Below are 16,469 nucleotides of genomic sequence, written 5' to 3' on the forward strand. Positions count from 1 at the left end.
TACATATTCCAATATGGACTGTTTGCACTCTAACCCTAAGGCACACTTGTCTTGGACTTCCCTTCTCTGCCATCCTGGGATGTCCTTTCACTCCTCTCCTAAGTTAGACCCACTGTCTCCTGGAACCCAGGTCTTCACTTTTCATAATTCTCTCTATTGAATGGAATGTATTCCCTGAAAGGTTCCTGAGAAAGTGTATATGATAGTAAATATTTGGAGACTTGATGAATCTCATATCTTTATTTTACCATAAAACATTGAAGGATTCTTAAACGGGGTATAGAATTATGTTGAAAATCATTTTCAGTTAGAATTTTGAAGTCATTGCTCCATTATTAACTAGCTTCTGGTGTTATTTTTGAGAAATCTGATGTCAGTCTGATCCTTTTATTTTTTATTCCTCTTTGTAAGCATTTAAAATCTTTTTGTGGGGGAGGGGGTGCTCCTAGGTGGCTCAGTCGGTTAAGTGTCTGACTCTTGGTTTTGGCTCAGGTAAGCGTCTGACTCTTGATTTCAGCTCAGGTCATGATCTCAGGTTCTGATCTGAGATCAAGCCTGGCCCCAGGCTCTGCACTCAGCCGGGAGCCCGCTTGAAGATCATCTCCCTCTGCCCCTACCCCACTTGGGTGTGCATGTGCGCGTGCGCGCTCTCTCTCTCTCTCAAATAAATAAATAAAATCTTAAATAAATATTTATTTGAGAGAGAATGAGAGAGAGAGAGCACAAAACAGGGGAGGGTCAGAGGGAGAAGCAGACTCCCTGCTGAGCAGGGAGCTCAATGCAGGACTCCATTGCGGGACTCCAGGATCATGACCTGAGCCTAAGGCAGTCGCTTAACCAACTGAGCCACCCAGGCACCCTCAAATAAATAAATCTTTAAAAAAATAAATAAATCTTTTTTCATATCCCTGATGTTCAGGAAGTTCACAATAATGTAACTTGGTGTGCCTCTTTCTCTTTTTTTGAAGTTATGTTGGGCATTTTCTATCTTTCAACGGATTTCTTCGTTCTTTATTATTGGTAGTGTGATTCTTCAGCAGTTGAGTCTCTAATCCTTTCTTGTCTCTCTTGTTATCCATTTTTCCCTCTTTGTTCTATCTTCTGGGAGATAGTCTTAATTTTTCTATCAACACTTTTATTTCAGCTCTTTTTAATTTCTGTGAGCTTTTATTTATTCTCTAATTTCTTATTTCATGGCTATAATATCTTATTCTGAAGTAGCACTGTAGTGCCTTTCATGCTTTCTTGTCTGTATTGTCTATATTACCTTTGAATTTTGTTTTTCTCTTTTTGTTGCTGTCGGAAGCTTTTCTTAAATGTTTGGTGTCATCTGTGAGTCATATTTATAAGACTAAGTTATTATAAAACCAGTAGATAAGGCTGTATATGTGACTGGGCTTCTCACCTCTTGGGCTGAACTGTAGGGTAATCAGTGTAACACAGTTTTTTAATTGAGGAGCCCTCAAATGTCAGTATCTGTAGATATTTTCTGATAGCTGGGTACAGACATTTGAAACCTGGGTAGTGAATATTTTGATATGGAAACTTTCATTTAATCCTTGTCTTCAGGCTCATATCCTTCTTTGTGTTATTCCTTGAGACTAGAATATCTCCAAAGACCAGTCCTCATATATCCTACAGTGGAGAAGGTATGGCATGTTACCTGACTGTGTAGGAGACCTGGCAGTTCAAATGTTGTTGGTTCAGGATTTTAGAGTTCTCATTTTCATCCCCACCCCACTTTCTGGGATATTTCCTATCTCCAGTTATGACTCTTTCCAGTGTTCTGCAGGATAATTTGGCTTGCTTCTCATTGGCCTCTTCTTCCACATCCATTTTGGGTTAGCATTCTATCTGCTACCTATCTTCATTAACTGAGTTTTAGGGTTACATATCTTCTATTATCAAAGGTAGAGTTTGTGTTTGTTTCTTGCTCCCTTGTTGTCTGGGATGGCTTTTAAGAGAAGAGGGGGAAAAAAGGTCTTAAAATGGCACATTCAATCTCAAGTTCTTATATATTGTTAAATCTGAATCTGGCTCTAAGGTGTAGTTGGAAATATCTTCCTTATTCCAAGATGATTTTTTTTTAATTTTATAAATTCTTCTCATGCACTTAATAGATTTCTTCTTCTTTTTTTTTTTAATTTTAAACCTTATACCCAACTGAAATTTATTTGAATAAATAAGAATCTAGGGGTTTTTTTCCTGTAAAAGTGGCAAGATGGCCCAATATCATTATTGAATAGTTCATCTTTTCCCACTGATTTGAAACATCATAAATTCCCACTTATCTATACATACACAAAAATCACTGTCTCTTCCATTTCATTCTAGTACCTTTTAATTGTTGTCCCTCATTTAAATTCTATATCCTGGAGAATTTATAATTTTCTTTTTATAACTTCTACACTTAAACATTTTTTTTTAGATATCTTTGTTGTTGCTATTATGAATTGTATCTTTTTCTTTGTATTTATCATTACTGATCCCTTTTAAAACTTTTTCAGTTGATTTCTCTTTTCTGGGGCTTTAATCCTTTATCTGCTAATAATGATAATTTTAGCTTTTCCCCTCTATTATTTTATTACATTGCCTTATTACATTAAATGGCTTTTTCATGACAGTGTTCAATTAACTAATAATGGTGAGTAATGGCAGCCTTGTCTTTTCCTTACTGTAATGGGAATACCTTTAGTCCTAGTGGTGTGGACATGGGTTTTGACTGGTTAGTTGTATGTGTGTGGTACATAGGTGGATATGAGTTGAGTGGGTAGGAGGTGTCTGTAATTAAGAATGTACTTTGCCTAAATCTTAAACTTGAATAAACACTTATAAAAGTTAATTATTATTGCTATAGTGTTGTTATTCTAAAATTTGGTATGCATATTTAAGCTGTACAGAAAGGTGTAAAAATAATGCAGATATTGCTGAACTTATGTAGCACCTTGAGAAATCAGTACAGCTGAAGCATCCAGTGTACTCCTCCCCAGTGACAGCTCCCATTCTTCCACCTGAGAGGAAACAGCCCTGAATATGGTGTTTGATTACCATTCAGTTCTTTAAACAGTTACCATATATGTAAGCAACATCTAGTATTGTTTTGCATATTTCTAAACTCTACATAAATGGCACACTGTATGTATTCTTCAACTTGCTTTTTAAAAATACTTTGTAATTTCCATTATGTTTTCTCTTGTGACCAATAAGTTTAGTAGAAGTAAAATTTTTAAATTCACCTTTGGTTATAGATTTTTAACTTAACTGCAGTGTGGTCCAGGAACATCGTGATCAGAGACTAGTTCTTCAATATTTATTTAAAGTTGTCAATTTTTGTAAAATTGTCATTTGTGTCTTTTATGACCTAATTTTTTTGGTCTAATTTATCACTTACTGACAAAGTTGTGTTATATTCACCCACTATAGTAGATTTCTATTAATTTTTCTTTTATATATTTTGAGGGCTTATCAATATGAGTTTAGAAATGTTATCTTCAGGAGCTCCTGGGTGGCTCAGTCATTAGGCGTCTGCCTTTGGCTCAGGTCATGATCCCAGGGTCCTGGGATTGAGCCCCGTGTCAGGCTCCCTGCTCAGCGGGGAGCCTGCTTCTCCCTCTCCCACTGCCCCTGCTTGTGTTCCCTCTCTTGCTGTGTCTCTCTCTGTCAAATAAATAAATAAAATCTTTTAAAAAAGAAAGAAATGGTTATCTTCCTAGTGAATGGAATCTTTTATCATCATGTAGTGATCTACTTTTTCCCTAATAATGATTGTTGCCTTTCTGTTTTATTAGATATTTATATAACTAACCTGCATTTTTATCTGGTTAGTGTTTTCCTGGCTTATCTTTATCCTTTTGTGTCTTTTCAAACATTTTGTGTCCTTATGTTTTAGTTAGATCTTTTTCAAAACAGCATATAGCTTAATTTTCTTTTTTAAACTCTTTCTGATTATCTTTTAGCAGGTAAATTATATTTCATTTAACTTATTGTAAGTACTACTTATTTGAATTATTTCTGATACCTTATTTTGCACTTTTTGTTCATCACTTTTCTATGCGTCTCTCTTCTCTCCTTTTGGGTTGAGGTTTTTTCCCCCTACATTTTTTCTTTCTACTGTTTGAGAACTTTTATACTCTGTGTTATCCTTTCTATTTTAGTATATGTACCTTAGACATTAATATTTCTACCCTCCTCCAGAAGAAAATAAGGATCTTAGGACACTTTATTTTTTTTTTAAGATTTTATTTAGTTATTTAAGTGCTCCCCACTGAGCAGGGAGCTCGAAGCGGGACTCGATCCCAGGACCTCATGACCTGAGCCAAAAGCAGACACTTAACCAACTGAGCCACCCAGGTGCCCCTATTTATTTATTTTAGAGAGAGAGAGCACAAGCAGGAGGGGCAAAGAGAGGGAGAGAAAATCTCCAGCAGACTCTTCACTGAACACAGAGCCTGATGGGTTCGTTCTCACGACTGGGAGCACAAGAGAGCACAAGCAGGAGGGGCATAGAGAGGGAGAGAGAATCTTCAGCAGACTCTGCACTGAACACAGAGCCTGATGTGGGGGTCGTTCTCATGACTGAGACCACAACTGAGAGCACAAGAGAGTACAAGCAGGAGGGGCATAGAGAGGGAGAGAGAATCTCCAGCAGACTGTGCACTGAACACAGAGCCTGATGTGGGGTTAGTTCTCACGACTGAGCCAAAACCAAGAGTTGGATACTTAAGCAACTGTGCCACCCAGGCACCCCTAAAACGATGTTTTAATGTTCATTCTTTCCAGCATTATAGTTTTTTTGTACAGGAAGTATTTGTGAAAGTCTGAACTGTCATACTGCTGTAAATAGAAGTTAGCTTATTCTTTAAAAAGGTATGAAATATGCAGTGTACTGACTGTAATGTGCTGAGTTAAGTATACTCCTGCTAACTCCCCTGGGCTTTTGAATTCCCATTCATCTTAAACCAAAAAACCACATAGACAGTATCTACAAATGGGACCAGCAGTTAATTTCAGTTAATGTGATGAGCAAGAAAGCCTTTCATAGAAGGTAGATGGAACCTACTTTGAACCATTAAGTTGTTTTTGGTACCTCATCTGGACATTTCATTTAAGGTATAGCTGGTTTCAGTCACAAAGTTAAGGAATAATTGAAGGAGTGAGCATTTTCCCCTCCTGCCTAAGACATCTTTCCCAAGAGTGGCCTTAAGTTCGAATGTCCTAGTTATTAAATAGTATCACTTGCCTCTTAATTTGGAAGTTAAGTAAAATTTTCATTAAACACCTACTACTTAATAATATTGTCATGCTTTTAGGTATGTTGACCCAATATTGTCCCTTAAATTGGAAAAATATCATGATATATTCATACAATGGAATGCTTTGTATTTACTAAAAATATTTTAAATGAATAATTTACAAATTTTTCATAATTGGCAAAAGCATAAAACAGTATATGGTATAATATCTTTCTGTTAAAAATTTTTTTAAAAGACTAGGAATATTTTAATCCAGTTAAAATGTCAAGGGAAAAAGAGAAGAGGGTATAAGTCAAGGACATATTTTTGTGAATACCTACATTTAAGCAGTGCTAGGAGGAAAAGAACCAGGAAAGAAGATGTACTAAACTGCTTGAACTGAAGTCCAGTGTCTTGAAAACCAAGGTACAAGGAGAGTTTTAAGAAGTGGAGCATGGGTGGCCCCTAGTCTCTGAAGTTCAGAGAGATGAATGAAAATTGGGACCAAAAAGATGCATTTAGATTAGGGCTTTCACCTTTTGGATTTCACACATGTTAATATGAGGTTTTTTGTCATGCCTCCATTCCCACACCGTGTGTTGTATTTTTGGTTTCATTGACAAAGAGCTGCACCTGTTTCTTCATACTGTAAAGCTGAAGAAAGACAACTATCCAATCTCAGTCAAGTGCAGTATTTAGTTCTTATGTGAATTGTGAATTGATTTAGAAACAGGATAGCAGGATTGTTCCAGAAATCCAACCAAGTACAAGGATTCCAGAAAGCCAATCAAGGTTCTTGAGCAGGAAACTCTGTTGTTTATTACATTTTTTTCCCCTTTTCTCTTTTTAAATAAAGACAGAAGGTTATTCTAAAATTCCTTGACTGGCACAGCAGCTGAGAATCTTCCCAACTTTGGGACCCGGGCAGAGCTAAATGGGGGAAAGAAGACCTCCAGCTTCCCTTCTTAAGGTCATCAGTTAGTTAACCTTCCTACCATCTGCGTTAGAGCTGTCTTTTGAGAGTGGAAGCAAAACAGAAAGACAGTAGAAAAGTAGAGTAAAAGAATTTATAACTAAAAGAAAATGAATTATAAAATAAAAATGAAAAACACAGTCAAAGCCACCACAAAGGGCCAGACCAACTTCTTACTCAAAATTTGCAAATGACAATGCCTGACTCTCAAAGGAATAACTCCTAAAGCAATTAAGCCTAAGAAGCAAAGAGCTCCTCAGGGAAAGATGTCAGAATGTTTGTCCCAACCCTGTCCTTGGAGAGAAAAAGCCTGTGAGTGAAGCCCCAGCTTATGCTTCCTTCAGGGGTCAACACCATTGGCCACAGTCCACCACTTTTACCCAGTGAGCTGCCTGGAAACAGTTCCCCTCCTGTCTCTCTCCTTCTTTGCTATCTGTCTTCTCTGGTTGGGAGTATCCACAATGCACTTGTGGCCTGTGTGGAGCCCTCCTAAGAGCAGTAGCTCTCAAACCCTAGCATTTCTGATTCCGAAGTCTGGGGTAGTGTACAGTAATCTGGATTTTTAACAAGTTTTCAGGTGCCGTCGCCGCTGGTGGTGGTCAGGAAAGCACACTTTTAAGAACTGCTGTCTTAGACCTGGAGTGGGAGGGCTGAAGGGGAGGTCAGCAAACGACATGCCACAGGCTGTAGCTAGCCCTGAATTAAAAGTGGTCTTTGCATTTATAAAGGATTATAAAAACAAATGGAGAGTATGTGACAGAAACCGAATGTGGCCCTGCAAAACCTAAAATATTTACTATCTGGCCCTTTCCAGAAAAAGTCTGACCCCTGAGCTAGATCATGGACCAGAGCCTTAGCTGCAAAGGTTGCCTGCTGGTCTAATACGAAGTGCTTTTACCCAACTTCAAAACAAAGGAAGTGCTAAATACTGATACTGATTTTCATTTGCTCACAAACTTCTCCAACCTGTCTCTCTTTTATAAAGGGCCACCATAGCCTCATGAACAGGGTGTTTTGCATGTGTTAAGAATTGTTGACATTATTTTATTTTGGGATCAGTAATACTACACATCATATATAGTTCAAAGATATAAAAGGGGTATATAGTGAAAAGAAAATCTCTCCAATACCCCTGCTCCCTACCCCCCTCATCCCCTCATGCTGGAGGTACTATTACTATCTTGTATATCCTTCCATAGATAGTCTGCATACGCCTTTACTTACATATACTTGTATAAATTGTGTATATAACTATATAAAATATAGTTTTAAAACACAAGTGTTATACTGTGTATTCGGCTACATACTGCTTCTTTTCATCCAACATTAGTTTTTGGAGAGCATTCCATGGCTATATACTACCCTTTTTCACTTTTCTTAAAAGCCACGTATAATATTCCGTTGTATGAATATACAGTAATTTTTAACCACTTCTCTGACTGAACTTTACGTGATAAACTCCTAGAAGAATTACTGACTAAAGAGTGTGTGCATTTGTAATTTTGGGGAGATCATAGTATATTGCTCTCCATATAGTTTGTACCTGTCCACATCCCCCCCAGCAATGTGTAGGAATCAGCGTGTGTTTCCCCACACCTATCTTATACCCTATGTTCCAGACAGTTTGATCATGGCCAATCTGATAAGTGAAAAAGTATGATTTAATTTGTATTTCTCTAGAACACTTGAGCATCTTTTCATATGTTAAGGTTGTTTGTAGTTCTTTTTCTGTGAACTGTGTTCAGTTACTTAATGGAATTTTCTACTCGTAACTGGATTTAATCTTGTTAATTGGGATCTTTCCAACTGGTCTGTTATATGATTAATAAATATTTTCCTAGTTTGTCATTGTCTTTTTTTTTTTCTGCCATGCAGCAATTTAACTTAAAATTTTATGTAGTTAAAGTCTGAATTTTTTTTCATGGCTTCTGTGTTTTTTGCCTTAGCGTCCCCATTTGGAGCCTTTTTTTTTTTTTTAAGATTTATTAATTATTTTAGAGGGAGAGAGAGCACAAGCTTGAGGGTCAGAGGGAGAAAGAAGAAAGAATCTCCAGCAGACTCCGTGTTGAGCATGGAGTCGGATGCTGGGCTTGATCTCATAACCCTGAGATCAAGACCTAAGCCAGAACCAGGAGTTGGTCACTTAACTCCTCCACTTGATCCCCCTCTCTCTCTCAAATAAATAAATCTTTTAAAAAAATCATCTAAGGCATCTACTTCTCAAAGTTTTGTGTGCATCTAAATTACCTTGGGATTTTGTTAAATATGTAGATTCTGATTCACTAAGTAGATTCTGAGGTTCAGTAGTTCTAACAAACTCCCAGATGCTGAAGCTGCTGGCCTTTGAACCACATTTTAAGTGTCAGTACTAGTGCCTGGACCATACCAACAAAATTTTTTATTTGATAGGTCTGTAGTAGTTTCAGAGATTTCCTAAGTAATTTTCATGTGCAGGTAAGATTGAGAACTGCTAGGTTAGGAGATCTGAATTTCAGTCATGATTATTTTGGCAGCCATTGCTTGAAGAGCCAGATAATTCACTGGTATGTAATAAGTGGATGGGGCATTCTTAGCATAAAAGTGATTGCTAAGAATAACAAATTGGTTGGGACTCAGATCCTTACACATTTTCCTGCCACTTCCCCCCCTCACTCTTTGCTTAAATGCTATAGAGGGATAGTAGAAAAAGTTACAGAAATAAAAAAGCACTATGATATTTGGTTATTTCATTTCAAAGCATTAAAGTGCCTGAAGTTCTTGAACAGTTTGCCATGTGTTTTTCTACAGGTGAATGAGGTATCATCTGTTGTCTCCAGAGGATCGAGAGGAATTGGTAGAAGGCACAAGGCCCAGAAGAAAGAAACATGACTATCGCATAGCCCTATTCGGAGGCTCCCAGCCACAGTCTTGTAGATATTTTAACCCAAAGGTAACTAATTTTGTTTTTGCTTTTCAAAGCCTTGAGCACATATACACTCACCTGCCATTAGTATAATAGGTCATGCCTTTAGAGAAGCTGCAGTTTATTTGTTCTTTTCATGTATCTTTTGAGATACACAGTTCTCTTTGTTTAACAAATAAGGAAATTGAGGCTTAGTCAGATTTTAAATGTTTCCATAATTGCTCTGGAGCACTGCATAGTAATCGCTATCAGAGAAAATGGAAAACTAGTTTTCCTATCATCTCATTTTGTTAGCAACTCCTTGCTTTCCTTATGTGTATCTTCAGTGAAAATATTCTGGAGCTGTATGTGGTTTTTTGGGTTTTTTTAGTAGTTATGTTTTAATGATAAAATAATACATATGTAATTCTAGAAATTTGGAAAACCAAGAAAATAACAAAGAAAAAAGATAAAGTTACCTTTAACTCAACCATCTAGAAATGATCGCCAATTTTAATGTGTTTTCTGGTATATGTTATGCCATTTGGGCCAGCAAAGCCTGAGTCCTAGGTCTAGAAACACAATTTTTCTTAATTTATTAGTTTAAAACCTTGAGAGAACACAGTCACATTTCTACTCCTTGTTTGTTAGACCTGTGTGTTTTGGCTATGTAAGAGATAATACCGTATTTTGCTAGTTCTGTATGTATTTCTGGGGCTGAGCACAGTCACTAAAAGATATCACCTATAACTGGTATAAACCTAAGCATATAATGGTCTGTTTTATCATTTTGTTGGCCCATTTTTGGTTGATGATAGATAGCTGAAGCATCTCTTGACTTCAGGATACTTAATCTGATACTCATTTCTTTGGAGGTGCTTTATGTAGTACTGTAGAGGTGATGAACAAAGCATTTGTAAAAACGCATACAGTGATGTTGTCAGAGTGCAAAACATAGTGAAGATCAATGCAAATTCAGAATCAGTATCAATTCCAATGAGAGCAGGGCATTGTCCCTTTAACAGTGGAGGGGGTCCCAGTGTAATTAGCCTGGCATTAGGTAACTAACTGGTTCCCCAAGGTTTGGTAACAAATCAAGGGCTTAGGATTGGTCCCATATTCCTGACAAAATGGGTGCTGTCCAGTAGTGGATAGCCGCTTGACCTTAGGGAGTGGAGGTGCATTAGCTTCCAAAGCTGCTGGCTTATGCAGCTTCTATCACTGCCCCTGTGATCACTCATAAACCCACTGAGCAAGCCTCAGATTGGAGAGGGAAGATAGAGATTGCAGTCCTATCCATGTGATTAAAATTATTAAGAGACTTTGCTGAAGTTGTGGGTACTCTGGAAGAATTCATATGGGATGCAAATTTGTGTCCTTTCTAAAGGGTCATCTACTTATCCTTCCTCAAATCTTTTGTCAATAATTTTACATTGTTACTTATTTCAGGTCTACATCCATCTAGGTAAAACCATTAGCCACTGTCAAGAATTGATAAAAACTGACCTTACTGAGCCTTTCACTCCTGAAGGGCATAATGGAAAATAAAAGGAACTGCTAGGGTTCTGCCAGATCAGAAGGTTTCTTCTGAATTATCCTTCAGGTACCATTTCTGAAGGGACTATAACGCTTTAGCAGTCTGCTGTTGGCTAGTACTGTCATAAATGAACCAAGCTCAGGTCTCTCAAATTTATCAGCTGATTTATAGGGACTACCTCTATGGAGACATAACCCTGGTTGACAGAGAAGGCCTCCTCGGAAAGGGTTGTAATTAGCTCATTTGGGTATTCTCTGCCTTTGAAACCTCTGTAAGCCCAGGGCTATGTTTAAATACCAAATTATTGGTCGAAGGCATGCTATTTGTGATTTGGTAGATTAGGTAAAACTATTCAAAATGTGTTAATGGTATGGTTACCTGGTTTCCTTGATGTCAGACATTTGCTGTCTGTCAAGACCTAGTGGCCAGCCAGGAGCTATTTCCTAAAAAAAAATGATACCTGCTTAAAGGAGGTTGACCTAGCGCCAGAAGCTCTGTGGTCATACTGGAACATGATCCAAGCTATGAGCAGCATCCTTTTTTTTTTTTTAAAGATTTTATTTATTTATCTGACAGAGAGACAGCGAGAGAGGGAACACAAACAGGGGGAGTGGGAGAGGGAGAAGCAGGCTTCCCGCTGAGCAGGGAGCCCGATGCGGGGCTCAATCCCAGGACCCTGGGATCATTACCTGAGCCGAAGGCAGATGCTTAACAACTGAGCCACCAGGCGCCCCTATAAGCAGCATCCTGGTCAGTATCCTGCTGCCCCAGGATCACAAGTAATGTAAGCAGCCAAGCCATTTTACTGTAGCCTGTCCCATTTAGAAAGCTGTCTCCTGCTCTAGCTTTTACTTGCAACTGGAGGGGATTTTTGGTTTACCCAGTTAAAGTATTTAAATGGGACACTCAATTACAGGATATGCCATCTGTAATATGTGGGAGATACTTGGGGCAGCAAGGTATATCCTTTGTTTCCAAGGAGCTATACCAGCCTACTGTAGGTCGGAACTTGACAAACTTTTTTTCTGTGAAAGACCAGAAAATAAATATTTTCCATTTTTTTTCATACATGAACAAATGGGCATGGCTGTGTTCCAATAAAACATTATTTACAAAAACAGGCAGTGGGCTAAGAGTTGGTGTGTAGGCCATAGTTTGCCAACCCCTGCTCTAGACCTGTAGACATCTGGGAACTTTGTAGTGACCACCACTGTATTCTAGGATAAACTTCTGTCAAGCACTTGTCTTACCATGTCCTGTTCTCCAGACCTGATCAGTATTATGGGCATCAATATACAAGACAGTATATGGCTACCTTTGGTAAAGTGAGATAGACCAAGGCTCCTGCAGCTTAGATTACAGCATACAGAGAGTCAGAAGATCCTTGGGGTCAGACGATGAAATTTTTGTTTTCCCTGCCAGCTGAAAAGAAATCCCATCTAACTGTCTGAGTAGACAGTAACAGAAATATACATTAACCAAAGTGTTAGCTATATGCCAAGTTTTAGTAGTTGTTTCAGTCTGGTCCAGGAAGAAGACCACACCTGGCACTGCTGCAACAATTAGAGGCACTGGTCTTGGCAGTTCCTACAAAGCAGCAGTTCCTTCTCTATTTTGGTAGAGAAGGAGGTCTTACCAAAGAAGGCTTCTTCTGCTTACTGTAATACTTAACACCATGATTCATAGAAGAGATATGCTGTCAGATAGCAAAAAGACCTCTCCAAGTATGGAGGATCAGAATTGGATTGGTTAAACACCTTCATATTTGGACTGTCCCTACTGGGCTGCTCTCAGCTCATCCATCTGTGTCTGGCCCATTCCTCGGTCTCCAGAATATAAGCTGATTTTCTTACAAAGACATCTGGCTTCCTTTCTCAGTAACGACTGGGTGTCTGGCAGGTAACACAAGGCTTCCTGGCCTGTGCAGTACAATGGCATTGTGCTTAAGAGATTGATACACCTACCCATCTGTTTCACATCAGGTAAGGTTAAGACTCTTGACATACCAGTGCCTGTTTAATTTCAGTGCTTTTTGATTTTTCAGGATCCTTTTGATTCAAGAGCAGGAAATTTATAAATAAGGTGTTTTTTCCAAGCAAAAATTGAAATCATAGGACTTTATAATTCTATGAATTGCAGCTTTCAGGTGTTGATCATAATCCCCTCTTGTTTTCCAAAGCCTAACTATGGTATTGGTTTACAGTTAAAAGCAAAAAACCTAGCTACACTTAACGAGGAGAGCATAACATACAGACTTGTCGAATGTTGTACACCTGAAACTAGTGTCACATTGTGTGTCAACTATACTTCAGTTTTTTAAAAAGGCAATTAAACTACATTTTGGTAGAAAATATTTTATATTAAAATAAAGGAGGTGGCTATTTTGATGTACAGAGGGATAGGAGAATCCTGATTTCATTTAGGAGACAGTAAGCATTGTTTGTAGTATATGGCAAACGTGGAATGACTCTTAGCACTTTATTTTGGTCTGTAGTCCTGACATTTTCCTTGATTTTTTTTTTATTGGACAGTTGAAAAGAAACATATTCTCCACAAGCCTGGAAATGAGACTGTAACTTCAGAATTCCTATTTGCTCTTATCAATGGCCCATACATCTTACTGCTCTTTTGTATAGTCAACCACAAATTTTTAGACTTTCAATGGAAAAATTCAAATAAATGAGAAAATAACTACCAATAAAAATATCCTCATTCTATCAGTTATCTCTTATTCCCTGAAGCTAACACCATTAGAATCCCACTTCAGTGTTTATTAAATGTGTCTGTTAGAAGTACCAGGCCCTCCCTTCTTTTTACTATAAAACTTTATCTTGAGGAACTTTCACCCATTACTATTTTTTGTATATAATATTTTAATATAAGTTGATTAATCATTATTCTAATAAAATAATTGGGAAGGCTGATTTCATTATTATTAATCTCGAATCTGCCTAAGTGAACATTATTTCATTATTCGATTCAAATAGATTGCTTAATGGAAAGTACTATACAGGAATTACTTTAAAATTCTTGAACTTAGAATTCAGAAATTCAAGAATTCACCTTCATTAAGTGGGACCCATTTGTATGTCCTGTACTAGCCAAAAATTTATCATTTTCAGAATTGATCTCCTTCAAAGGGGTCAGTCGAAGCAGTATTACATAATCAAATTATCCAGAATTAAGACAGTATCCCTAAAAACTATTGTCTTTAGATTTTTCCTTGGATGTCACTGGTGAGAGGAGGCAAATATTTGTATTAATTGCTGACTGAAAAATGATAAAGAAAATCTTAATTTTCTTTCCTGAGTATTAATAGAAAAAAGTCTTGGGTTGCTGTATCAAATTGAAATTATATAATTCTTGTTATGGTCCTTTTATAAAGCTTGTTGAGCCTCCCTTTCCCCACCTGTACCTGTTTTTAAAGTTTTCAAGTCCTTAGTGATTACTGAAAGTTGTTTATATGTAACCAGTTCTCTATTCTCTTAGTATTGGTATTCTCTAATTGTAGAATGAGAATGTCTTATGATATTGATGCCTAAATAAAAGTTGACCTAACGGACCAGTTTTTATTTGGACTCTTCCTACCGGTAAAACGATGAACTCTGAAGGGCTTAGAACTTTGTAAAGTGGCTCACCACTTTAATATGGTGGAGAAATAGGAGACTGTGCCCTAGAGAAAAAGGGATTCTGCATATTCCCTGCCAAAAACAAATAAGGACTAAGACCAGTAGGGTAAGTAAGGGCCAGAGCCTATAAATTACAAAGGCAGAAAACCATATGGTGCTGTATCACATGGAACCATCAGGTTCAGAAGGTTTACCCTGAGTACATTTCTTACTCAGAACTCTTTAAGTAGACCCATCACTGAGCTTAGTGTCTGGCCCAGTGTGGACACTCAAGTTCAAAAGATGAATAAAGCAGTATAAGTTTATATAACATTTCATAAGCAATTTTGTCAGTTGGCCTTATAGGACTGGATTTAAATATAGGTGGGCCCTAAATCAAAAAAAATGAAATTACCTTCAACCTAGAACACACTTTCCTGTTGGAAATATTGTTTAATATAGGTATTGCCGTGCTTTTTCTCACAGTATCATGGCCACCTTACCTCTTAAAAACAGCCCTCTCCTGAGGAGATGGTCCCACTCTGTGATCAGGGTGGAAGTGGGCAGTTGTACATTGCATATGATTGTGAAAGATGTGTGCATAAAGAAGTGTAAACCTTAAATTAAAAAACTAACAAGGCTTTTATAAGAGTCTATCAGTAGTGTTTGCTACCAGCAAAAGAGGGCTGTAGAAGCAGTACACCGAGGTAAAAGGGAGAGCACTGCTAAAATGATCAGGAGCACCTAGAGGAACAAAATATCCAACATGGGCAGCAGTCATCCCAAGTGGATTGGTCCTATAGCTGCGTGCCCAGGGGCTGACATTGTTGGAATGCAAGTGTGGGACATCATGGGTATCCCTTAAGCTTCCTTAGTTGTTGTTACAATAGGCACCCAGTGGTAACAGTGTCCTCTGCAGCTTGTGCACAGTAAGTGTTCCTCAAGCTTGATTGTTTGCAGGCAGTTTGGTTAGACAAGTGGTCCCTCACGTTTATGTGGAAGAGACTGGAACACATTCTGAAGTAAATTCTCAGCAGAGTGCTCTGCCTCCCTAGAATGTCTTCCAAGATATTGAGAGCCTCTGTTCTTCTCTTTTCAAGCACCACACAGTTTTGTAGTTTTGTTCTAAAATGAAACTGACAGCCCGTTGCGTCCCACGAACTTCCCCCTTCAGGAATCTGGTTCCTTTTGTCACTGCATCTGCAAGAAACCCCAGGAAAATATGACTAACCACGGAAGTGATGATGTCAGACTCATTCTCTTTAATTATCATAAATTAACAGATCAGCCCCTAAAAAACCTGGGAGAGAGCAGAAACAGCTGTAGGTGTTTGAGTGAGGGCTGTAAGTGGGAAGGAATGAGGAAACTAAAGATGATATCTATGTGTGGTGGTATTTTAAAGGACTCCAGCCATCCTAGGATTGGCTGGAGAGTAGTGGGCATATGAATACAGGGCTACAGGGGTAAGGGTCAGGCTGAGGGTAACCAACAGAGAAGGAGATAAATTATCACTATTTACTATACCATGTCACTTAAAAAATTTCTGTTGGCTACCTTGGTAATTGTTCATATGATGACCCAGAGGCACAGTCAGATCTAGGAGTATTAAAACATGTCCAAATAGATTTGGTGTGATTATTTTCTTTGAATATTGATGATCCGGTATAGAGATAATTACCCTCAGCTGTTAGAAACAACAGAGCACATTGTACGGAATATGTACAGAAGCATAAAGCAGTTAGAGGTTGAGGTCAGTGAGGTAGCCACTGAACATAACCATTTAAAAGTCCCAATATGGGGGGGCGCCTGGGTGGCTCAGTTGGTTAAGTGTCCAACTGTTGATCTCAGCTCAGGTCTTGATCTCAGGTTGAGTTCAAGCCCCATGTTGGGCTCCTTGCCCAGGGTGGAGGCTACTTAAAAAAAAAAAAAGAAAGAAAGAAAGAAAAAAAGACCCAATATGGGACAGGCAGTAACAGCCTTATTGATTTGAAGAGCTCCCCCTGAATTGGATTTGTCCATGGAAGCTTCATGGAGATTTTCTTGAGGGAAACTTATTGGTAGAGTTTGGACAGAAAGAAAGAGAAAAGACAAGAATATATTGTCCTAAGTATGAATGCATCTTTTTGGCTTGATAAGTATGGTTATTAAAATTTTTCATACAGGCTTCCAAAGCATTACTTAACTGAATGGAATCTAACAACTTTGTGCTTTAAAAAAAGAAATTAGGTGGAAAAACTGA

At 38.0% G+C, this 16,469-nt stretch overlaps 1 protein-coding gene across 1 annotated transcript in view; it reads left to right on the forward strand.

Moving 5' to 3' along the window:
• KLHL7 (kelch like family member 7) overlaps positions 1-16,469 on the forward strand; it is a 64,774-nt gene that overhangs the window by 29,199 nt on the left and 19,106 nt on the right. The window contains 1 exon segment of the mRNA XM_035723228.1: positions 8,992-9,133. Coding sequence (XP_035579121.1) covers positions 8,992-9,133 — 142 coding nt within the window.

The sequence above is a fragment of the Zalophus californianus genome, chromosome 12 (assembly GCF_009762305.2).
Source record: "Zalophus californianus isolate mZalCal1 chromosome 12, mZalCal1.pri.v2, whole genome shotgun sequence".
NCBI classification, from domain to species: Eukaryota; Metazoa; Chordata; class Mammalia; order Carnivora; family Otariidae; genus Zalophus; species Zalophus californianus.